Source organism: Poecilia formosa, unplaced genomic scaffold, assembly GCF_000485575.1.
Source record: "Poecilia formosa unplaced genomic scaffold, Poecilia_formosa-5.1.2 Scaffold55, whole genome shotgun sequence".
NCBI classification, from domain to species: Eukaryota; Metazoa; Chordata; class Actinopteri; order Cyprinodontiformes; family Poeciliidae; genus Poecilia; species Poecilia formosa.
Window position 1 is genome coordinate 2,334,244 of NW_006799994.1, and position 10,104 is coordinate 2,344,347.

A 10,104-nucleotide genomic window follows, 5' to 3' on the forward strand; every position below is an offset into this window, starting at 1 on the left:
TGTTTGTCAGATTAAAAATAAATAACCTTTAAATTATTACGAATACTTTAAATTTTCTTTGGTCCCATATTTAAGTTTTCTTATTAGCATATTGTAATTGATCTTTTTTGTTCTGAAGATATTATGATTCATATTTTTAAATGAGTTTTTATTTTATTTTACACTGGTTAATACTTTTATTGTCATTCTATAGCACTTTGAGATTCACATGTAATTTTCAAAATAATAAAGGTTTGACTGCTCCAATGGCAAAAAAGATTTATTCTATTGATTATGTGAAATCATCTTTGTATCAATATGTTAAGAACTTAATCTAAGATTCGAAATATTGGTAATATTTTCTGTTTTATTTTTTTTTATCAAGGTTTGTATTTTTATGTAATATTCTCATAGTATATTCTTTTCTTAAATGGGTTTATTTCTCTCTTTTGCTCAGTTTCTCGTGTCAAATTGTATTCTGTGTTTCTTGTCATATTGTTATTTTAATCTTCAATAAATAAAAAGAAAAAAGGGGTTAAACGATCAGCCAATCAGATCGCTTGCTGCGTTCACCCGGTGCGCTAATTGATTTAAACAGGAAGTATTTTACATACCTGGCGCTAAATGTGAGCGTGTTTGTGGTGGATTGCAGGGCGTGTTGCTTGTAAGTAAACATTACTTTTTCTAGGTGGGCCTTATACATAAATATGTGTTTTTTATTCTTATTTCTAATAAAAGTCCTGTTTTATATGGATAAAACCGAAACTTTTGTATTAATCAATGATATTGAGCATCACTTGGTTGGGGAATAGAAGAAGGCCTATATTTAAGCCTGTGTGTTTGATTTTAAGGTCAGAGTTGAGGAACATGAAGGAAACCTTCCCAAAGCCTCATTCTTCAGGCATGGCGGCTCTGTTTGGTGAGATCAGCCAGCAGCTGGACTTCTCCAGCTGCGGCGAGGAGGGAAACAGCAGCGACAACACCTCAGATGACTGCGCTGGTCTCCCGGGGTGCAGCCCCGGCCTGGCCTGCAGGACGCCCCGGGTGCAGCGCCACCGCAGCAGGAGCAACTCCTCCTCATCCCCCCTGCGGAGCACCAGCCCCATACCTTACGCCTCCTGGAGGAAACTGAGACTATGCGACACGCCCAACACTCCCAAGGTAAGAACCATCTGGAAAACATCTCGAGGATTAAAGGAAGATATGAGCAGTGGTGCTGGAGGGCCGGCATCCTGCATGTTTTAGTTCTCTCCCTGGTTTAGCGCACCTGGATCCAATGATGGATCATTAGAGAGAATCATTAAGAAGAACATTGACCTGCTGGAAAGGTTGTTACTACCACCAGGGAGAGAACTAGAACATGCAGGATGCCGGGCCTCCAGGACCCACTTTGGGCACCACTGATCTAGAGAAATGCATCCATGAATTCTCTTTAGTCTCATTGATTAGTGCAACGGTGTCCTCACTGATCCAGATCGCTGCTGCGGTTCTCACTAAAACCAGGATGATGGATCACATCACCCAGTTCTACAGTACTTCACTGGCTCCCTGGAGCTCAGAGATGTTAAAACACTGTTGGTGGTTTGTAAATCACTGAACTTGGCACCAGAGTACATTAAGGATCTGCTGTGGTTGGCTCAACCTCCCAGACCTTCTGGTTCTGTTCTGCATCCACAGAAGCAGAACCAAATTAGCCTTCATGAAGCCTTCATGTTCTATGCACCACAAATCTGGAACAAACTTGCAGAAAACTGAAAAACAGCTGAAACACTGAGTTCCTTTAAAGCAAAACTAAAATCTCAGCTGTTTATAGTTGAATTTGAAACATTGACCAACATGTTTGATGTCTTGATGATTTTGATGTAATGTTTGCTACCAGTTTCGTTGGTGACTGTATGATGTTTTTATGATTTAAAGCACGTTGATCTGCCTTGTTGCTGAAATGTGCTTCACAAGTAAACTTGATTAATTGATTGAAGTGAATTTCCTCCTCCAAGGCTCCTTCTGATGAACCTGAATCATTTTATTTCACTCTTCTTGCAGAGTTTGCTCTCCAAATCCTTCCAGCTGTTTTCCAACATTAAGGTCAGTCACCACCAGAGGAGTCTGCGTTTTTCCTCTGCTGCCGCCTGCCTGGTCCAGGCTCCTTCAGTCAACGTGAATCCCTTCACTCCGGAAACGGTGCGCAGAAAGAGCGAGGTGCTGTGGAGGAGCGGCGAAGAGGAGGCCCACGGCTACAGCAACAGGTGTTTTACCAGGACATCCCTCATCGATTAGACATTTTAAAGTGCAGACATATTTCCACAGTGGGGAAAATTCAGGTGCAACAGCAGCGTCGAGGTATAAGCTCATAAAAAGTTAAAAAACAAAATTACACATACTGTGCCGTTATCAGAAACACCAGATAATTCAAGGGATGTGCAACTATTTTCTTTTTTTATGTGCACTAAAAGACAACACATTAATTATATAAAAAATAAAAACCGATGTGCAATAACAGCATAAGTTATATTCTGTGATTCATATGGGGAGTAACAAAAAGTCAAATAACGCAAAACTTCTCGCATATATTTCTAATTTAGCACCACAAAGTAAATAATTTTTACTGCAAAAAAACCACAAAAGCAATCATGAAATCCTGGAGGGACTGATCAGTGTGAAAAGATGTCAAATATTATTTAGCGATAACTATTTATTATTTTCAACAGTTTAATTTTTTTAACACTTTTAAAACATTCATGATCTTCATGTGGGACAAAATAATATTTTTTTTCTTAAAGATTTTTACCATCAAAGCTGGAAAAGATTTCAAGCTTCACATTCTGAAAAAAAATTAAGTAACCATGAAGAATTGGAAATTATTCTCCTGATTTTTCTTTATTATTAATTCACCAGTTACAACATGTAAAACACATATTCCAGACTAACAAACGGGTATTGATGTACAAAATAATAACCAGCTTGACAGAATGAAGAATTAAAAAATAAGCAAAAAAGAGATGCACTTTGAAATGAATACATTTAAGACTAAACGCACAACAAAATAGTGTCACATGTTACAAATAGTGTGTGTAACATGTGGGATGGGAAACATGTTTTTCTTTTAATCTTTGCAGTTATTTTCAGATTTTTATTATCATATAATGAAAATGAGTATTTAGTTAAGAATATCTGGCCCTTTAGATCTCTGCTGGATGATGGAGTTGATCATTTATGGCTTTTATGTGCGACAAGGAGAACTGGAAATTATATTCTGGATTTAACGGGACTGATGAGGGATGGATGAAACGGCAGAAATGTGATCTCTCTTTTTTAATTTTCACTTGGGGGGTTTCTGTTAAAAATCTTCCAGGTTGAAGCACAGCCTGGCGTCATCTGAAGAGGATGATGAAGCCTTCCTCCCACCAAAGGTACGACTATTTTTATCGATGCCCACAGCTGAAAATAATCCAGCCTATCAGATTCCTCCGCTGAGCCTTCATCATCGGCTTTGTCATCTTCAGCTGGCGCCTCGTTTGGTCCAAAATGACTCTCTGCCACTTCTGTTTCCGGGATTCCTCTGAGGAGTCTGAGGGAAATGAAAGCTGAATGCTGTCAGACACTTTTTGTTTTTTTGTTGTTGTTTTAGGGAGGAAGTAGCACCATATTTGGTGAGATCAAAGAGAATCCAGGACTTCCTCTGCATGATGCTCTGTATGGAGCTAAATTGGGACCATAAAGTTTGTTCAAAAGGAAAAAAAAAAAAAAAAGATTTGAAATTTAAATTGAAGAAAATTTGAAAGTGGTGGGGGGGGGGAAATTGAAGTAAAAAAAAAACTTTAATCTGAAAAGTAGTTTCCTTTTCTCAGTTTCAAATTTGATACTGGAAAAAAGTATTAAAATAAAGATGAAATGAGAACAAAATTTTATTTTCAGTTTCAAATTTTATTTTGAGATTAAAATTTTATCTTTAGATTCAAATCTTATTTATATATATATATATATATATATATATATATATATATATATATATAAATTTTTTTTTTTTTTTTCAGTTTCAAACTAATTTGTATTTTTTTGTTTGTGGAACAAACTTTACGGCCCCAGTTTCTCTCATACTCTGCTGCTTTTAGAAGTGTTTGCTCTTTCTGGTCCCACCAGCGCCGAGCGGTCCAGGCCTTCATGCTGTCGCGCTATGAGAGCGAGTTCCTGCAGCTGGAGTGTGTCGGCGTCGGCGAGTTTGGCGCCGTCTATAAATGCGTGAACCGGCTGGACGGCTGTCTGTACGCCGTGAAGCGCTCCAGACGACCCCTGGCCGGCTCCGCCAACGAGTAAGTCTGAGTCTGGCTCGCCGCCGGGCCGGGTCAGGTCAGTTCGGTGCGTTAAAATGTTTGGTTTTCCTCCCAGGCAGCTGGCCTTGAAGGAGGTGTACGCTCACGCCGTGCTGGGCCACCACCCTCATGTTGTCCGATATTATTCAGCCTGGGCAGAAGACGACCACATGCTGATCCAGAACGAATACTGTGACGGTGAGGGCCGCATCACAGCCTGAAGGAAATGACATGGAGGTCGGACATGTGGAGCTGGGGGTGATAAATGTCTCGTTAGTGACAACACTCAGTTCCTTAGATAACTACAGTTTGACATTAATCCAGCTGTCTGTCCATCCACCCACCGTCTCCGTCAGGAGATCAGATTATCTAAAGTTTGCATTTCAGAGTGAAGTTTCAAAACTCAGTGATGCTCTTAGTTCCTCCAGGAAACTTGCTCCGTTTCTTTTTTTTTTTTGTTGTTTTTTTGACTCTCAAAGTCAGATTTTTGTGGCGCCATTTTAGAAATATTTGCAATGAATTTTGCTTTTTTTTTCTGATTAAACCCCTGTCCAAAATCCATATATAGACTGAAAAATAACAAACAGATGGGTCAGATAAACATTTTTATTCTTTAAAGAACATAAATAGCTCGATTTGTCACTCGCCACATTGATGACAAACTAACTGGAACATCACGTCAGGCTGAAGCAGCAGTGTATTAGCAGAGGAAGTACTGCCACCTGCAGGTTGGTGTTAGTATCACGCCATGTTTTTAATTTTTGAAGAACATGTACAATAATATCACAGTTCCGCATTATTATGAAAAACAAAATCAGTGTTTGTATAAATTTAATTGCAGGGCTTCATGCAAAAGAAGCCCAGATAAAGTTCAGTTCGGTCTGTACTGCTAATCCCGTTATTGGTCTGATGTAATATAGAAACAGAATTTGGGGTTTTTATTGCCTGAATCCTCAAAATAAACAGAAATAAACCACTTTGTGTGGGGAGAAAACTACAGAAAATAAGATTTGCTTTCATTGGTGTTACTGTAATAAATATTTAATTGGTTTTTCTAATTTGAGGTGGAAGTCTGAGTGATGCCATCATGAAGAAGTCAGTGCAGGGTGAGCTACTGCTGGAGGCTGAGCTAAAGGATCTGCTGCTGCAGGTGGTGATGGGTCTGAAGTTCATCCACAGCTACGGTCTGGTCCACCTGGACATCAAACCAAGTTCGTTCTGTCTACTTCTGTCTTCATACTGGGATCTGCAGCCTTCCTGTTCCCCATACCTGTAGCTCTCTCTTTACATGCAGCCTTCCTGTTCACTAAAGCTGCTGCTCTCTCCTCTAGGTAACATATTCATCTGCCAGCAGCCCAGCGCTGCTACAGGGAGAGAGAGTGAGGGGGAAGATGAGGAGTACTCTTCAGCCAGAGTCCTCTATAAAATTGGTATTTAATGTGGCACTTTAAGTAGGCCAATTAAAAAAAAAAAAAAAAAAAAAACCTGACTACTATGGAGTTCTCAATCTATATAAAAATATCATCCATGTTTTTGTCCCATATCTTTGACATTAAGGCAAGCACTATCATTTATTTTTTTGACTAGAAGCTCTGATGTAATGATTTTGTTTTCTGTTCCTGCAGGTGACCTGGGTCATGTAACCTCAGTGAGCCGGCCTCGGGTTGAGGAGGGGGACAGCCGCTTTCTGGCCAAAGAGGTTCTGCACGAGGTGAAGAACTTCTTGAGCTGCATGAATTTGAATTATGAAATGAAATTGCTTCATGGAAACCAGTCCACTAAAACAAAAACCTCAGGCTTGTGGTTTTTTTGTACCGCAAGCAAAAAATTGTGAAATGGTATGACAATAAAAAATCTTTTAATCTTTTGTCAGCTGCATAGAAAATGGTTTATTTTGCAAAACTGCAATGGAAAAACTTTTTTTCACACCACCGTAGTCATGTGATCAACAGGATGTTGCTACTTTCTGAAATGACAGACAACAGGAAGTAGTAGAAGGATGATAACGATGGCACATCAGTTTTTTTTTTAAATGACTTATCTGAATAAACTTATTCACGTATGATTTTTAATAAGCCATCTTATTTAATGAAAACATTGCAATTGCAAAATAAATTTTTTTGCAGACAATCACCAGTTTTGTGGACATTTGTAATGGAAACCTGGATGCTGTTGAGTCAATAAACCAGAAGTGCTTTCCCCTATTAACCTCCTGTTTCGTTTCGTCCTCAGAACTACGCCCACCTGCCGAAGGCGGACATGTTTGCTCTGGGTCTGACGGTGCTGCTGGCGGCCGGCGCCGCTCCGCTGCCCCCTAATGGAGAGGAGTGGCACCGGCTCCGAGAGGGGCAGCTCCCCCTGCTGCCGCAGCAGCTTTCTCCCGCTTTCATAGGCTTACTTCAGGTATTAGTAATCTTTACAAGTAAAGCAAACTTATTCAGGAACCAACTGTTAGTTCTTGGATGTCCCTCCCCTCTGTGATGCTGCCCTGGGCAACTGTCCATATCAAAAACCGGCACTTTATGTGTGTTTTCTCAAGCCAAACAAGTTTTAAGATTCTCAGTTTTTATATTCAGAGTTTTAAAGGAATTCATTGTATTTTAAAAGTTAATTTAGAAATCTCTCTCCGTTCATTTCCTGTGGAACTTGAGTGACGAGGCAACAGTCGCTTGTCCTCATCCAGTCAAGCTTTTTAACAAAATCTCGTTTTTTTTAGACTGTGTACTCCAGTTAACGATTAATTGATTAAATCAGCTGAAGATTATTTAACCGTTTCAGCTCTGGCTGAATTTGGAGCCTCCACCCGTTTAAATGTCCCGGTCCGTCTCTCTATCTCGTCCCCTCAGTCGCTGCTGGACCCGGACCCGGTGAATCGTCCATCAGCCAGAGAGCTCTGTAGGCACCCGGTGCTGAGGGAGAAGCAGACCGAGCGGCTGAACGCACAGCTACAGTGGGAACTCAACGTGGAGAAGTTCAGGACCGCCATGCTGGAGAAGTAGGGAGGCGGGATGGCTGCCACCTTCTGGTCAGACATGGCATTACCATACAATAGGCAGGATGGCTGCCACCTTCTGGTCAGACATGGCATTACTACAGAGGAGAAATATGGTTCTACGGAAGCACATCTCTCCTCTTTATTTAAAAAAAATCATAATTTTAAAATGTCAAAAATATTGACAGTAACATGTCAATATTGTTGACATCAGTAATAGATATACTAAGATTTAAAGTCAAAACTTCAAGTCTTGGTCATAATTTCAACCTTTAAAGTAATTACAAGAATAAATCATGTGCCATTTGGGCATTGACAGCTAATGTCAATATTATTGATGACAGTGATATTACTGTTATCAATAACTGGCATCAGTTAGCTATTGTTTTAAAATCATAATTACGAGGATAAAGTGAGTGTTAGTCATGTAATAACTCATAATTGTCATAATTACAAGAAAATAAGTTGTAAGTATGAGTTTTAAAAGTTGTCATTTCAAACTGAACAGGTGCTACTAATGAACGTCATAATTTAGTTTTCAAGTTATAATTATAAGAATAAGGTGTAATTTCGAGTTTTAAAGTTTTACAAAATTAAGTTGTAAACATACATTACATGTTTTAAGTTATTACAAACTGCAAGTTCCACACAAAACTTAAAATTATGGCTTCAAAACTCATAATTATGACTTCCTGTTTGACTTTTTTTTTTTCCATCGTGCAAATGGGCTTCCATAGTTTGTCAGGAAGAAGTGATACAGACTGTAGCAGTCACAAGGGGGCGCCAGAGGTCGACAGCCATAAATCTGAATATATTTTTATGCATGAATTTAGGATGAAAGGAGCTTTTATTTTATGCTTCTCATGAATTGTATTTATTTTTACGCAGGGAGCTCCAGGAGGCACGGCAGGCGGCGTTGTCCCCGAAGCAGAACCTCTCTGCTGCATTGAAACCTCCCAGCAAGGTGGGCTCTGTACCAAGAACGGGGAGAAAACTCGTTGGCAGGAAAACTGCTCGATCTGTCAGCTTTGGTTGTCCAGGGTACGGAGTCTGACGTTCATGGTGATCTGGAGAAATGTCTCCATTAAAAGTTGTGGCTCTAAATTCAAAGTGAAGCAATCTAACAGGAATGTGAACAGAAATGGCTACGTGTTCAGCCTTGTTCTTGTGGAACTGAAACTCTACAAAGGTTCATTTGTTTCCTGCACCTCTTGTAACTGCATTAATGCAATATACTTGCCTAGTCTTTGACTTTTATCATTTTTTTTTATTGTAAATAAACATTTTAATTTCTTTCTAATTCATGGAATTTTTATTCTAATTTCACTTTTTGTTTGTTGCCAAGTTGTTTTTTTATTTTAAAGGGACTTTCCAGTGGGAACTTCTTATCTGAAGTTGTTCTGATGAAGTATGAGCCGTCCAGCTGTAAAGTCACGAGATGGGCAGTTCACTGACATCAGTTATTTCTATATCTCTTCCTAACAGACTTCATTTTAAATATTAACAACGCATGCAAAAATATATTTTGACGTTTTCTTGTCTTTGTTTTTCTGGCTTAATTTTTTTTTCTTTTTGATTTTTGTTTCCCTACAACTTTTGCATATTGATCCATTTTTTTACAAAACAGAACCACCCCAGCTCTGTTGGAATATTTAGACTATTTTACCCAAACTGCAACCTCGTTTATCTCAACTATCTAAATACAAGTAATTGCCTAACTGGCGATTAGAGCTAAAGTAAATAAATAAGCCTCCCTCTTTGTTTGGAAGAATTCCTATGTCCAGTGAATGCATCCCTCCAACTCCAATCTTGAGTGTCATGCCTTGTTTTTTTTGTTTTTCCCCCTTTTTTAAATTGCGCAGTATACTGATCATTACGGTATCCAGATCAAAACAAAATCTTTAGAGGTGACATTGCCGCTTGTATTTTTTACTTATTAAAATGAACAAGTCAAAATGGGAAAAAATATATGAACTTTTTTTTTCTTTGGGTGGGTGAAATACTTGCAAGGATCCTTTTACGCCTGCAACTTGACTACCGTAATACTTGGTCCTTGTGCACCATTAAAAGATTGTTAACTTGGAAGAAGTCGCTCACAGCTCAACACTGGAGGCTGATGCGGTAACAAGGCTGGGGGTTAACAGCTCCACGTCTGGTATCACTATCTTAACTTTTAACTTAAATGCTTTCAAGACAACAGGGAGCCGAGAGTGAGTCTGTTTTTGTCTCATGAAACTTGGTGTTGATTTCTTGTTAGCAGTTAACAGCTTAGGTTAAAGTTAAGCTTTTGATGCTAATCAAAGTTAGCATCAAGCCACTTGTTTTTCCTCATTTAACGTCAAAGTTTTAACGGTTTTAACTGGATTTTCCTAAACGACTCTCATCAATTTAATCTGACTTGTGTTCAGAATTTGTTAGTTTATTCAATCAATTCAAAACATACAGTGTTTTTTAACTGTTAAGTAGCCTGGATGTTCACAGATCATCAATGGGCGACTTGGGGTTTCTAGCGGACCAGCAAAGCGCCGCTCTGGTGGTTTTTTTCTTTCTCCAACCTGACTCCAAAGACCTGAATTACAACAAGGAGCTTTGCTCCAAAGGAAACGAACTGATTTTATCCCGGGAGATCAACGATAATGGAAACAAGGTAGAAGCTGAGGAACACGGGGATCTGCAGACAGATGGACATCTGCCTGGAAACATCACCGGGTATTTGGATGATATCCTGCCGCTTGTGGAGCTCCCTCAGCCAGGTCAGTAGCTCCGTCTCCCGTTGAGAAGCCTGGACGTCAAATTTTACACTCAGTAGCGACAAAAACCTGG

The 10,104-nt window shown here is 39.3% G+C and overlaps 1 protein-coding gene across 2 annotated transcripts; it reads left to right on the forward strand.

Annotated features, from left to right (window-relative positions):
- Window positions 1–408: 408 nt before the first annotated feature.
- On the forward strand, window positions 409–8,581 carry wee2 (WEE2 oocyte meiosis inhibiting kinase). 2 transcript variants are annotated; one of them, XM_007553247.2, is made up of 12 exons: window positions 409–643; window positions 831–1,140; window positions 2,023–2,225; window positions 3,332–3,389; window positions 4,120–4,289; window positions 4,366–4,487; window positions 5,354–5,500; window positions 5,621–5,719; window positions 5,915–6,000; window positions 6,522–6,692; window positions 7,136–7,314; window positions 8,170–8,258. In XM_007553247.2, the coding sequence occupies exons 2-11, from the start codon at window positions 847–849 to the stop codon at window positions 7,286–7,288; spliced, it is 1,503 nt and encodes a 500-aa protein (XP_007553309.1). In that variant the 5' UTR covers window positions 409–643; window positions 831–846; the 3' UTR covers window positions 7,289–7,314; window positions 8,170–8,258. The 2 variants fall into 2 exon arrangements, with proteins under 2 accessions (XP_007553309.1, XP_007553307.1); XM_007553245.2 differs by having other exon boundaries at window positions 426–643; window positions 7,136–7,284; window positions 8,170–8,581.
- The last annotated feature ends 1,523 nt before the right edge of the window (window positions 8,582–10,104 follow it).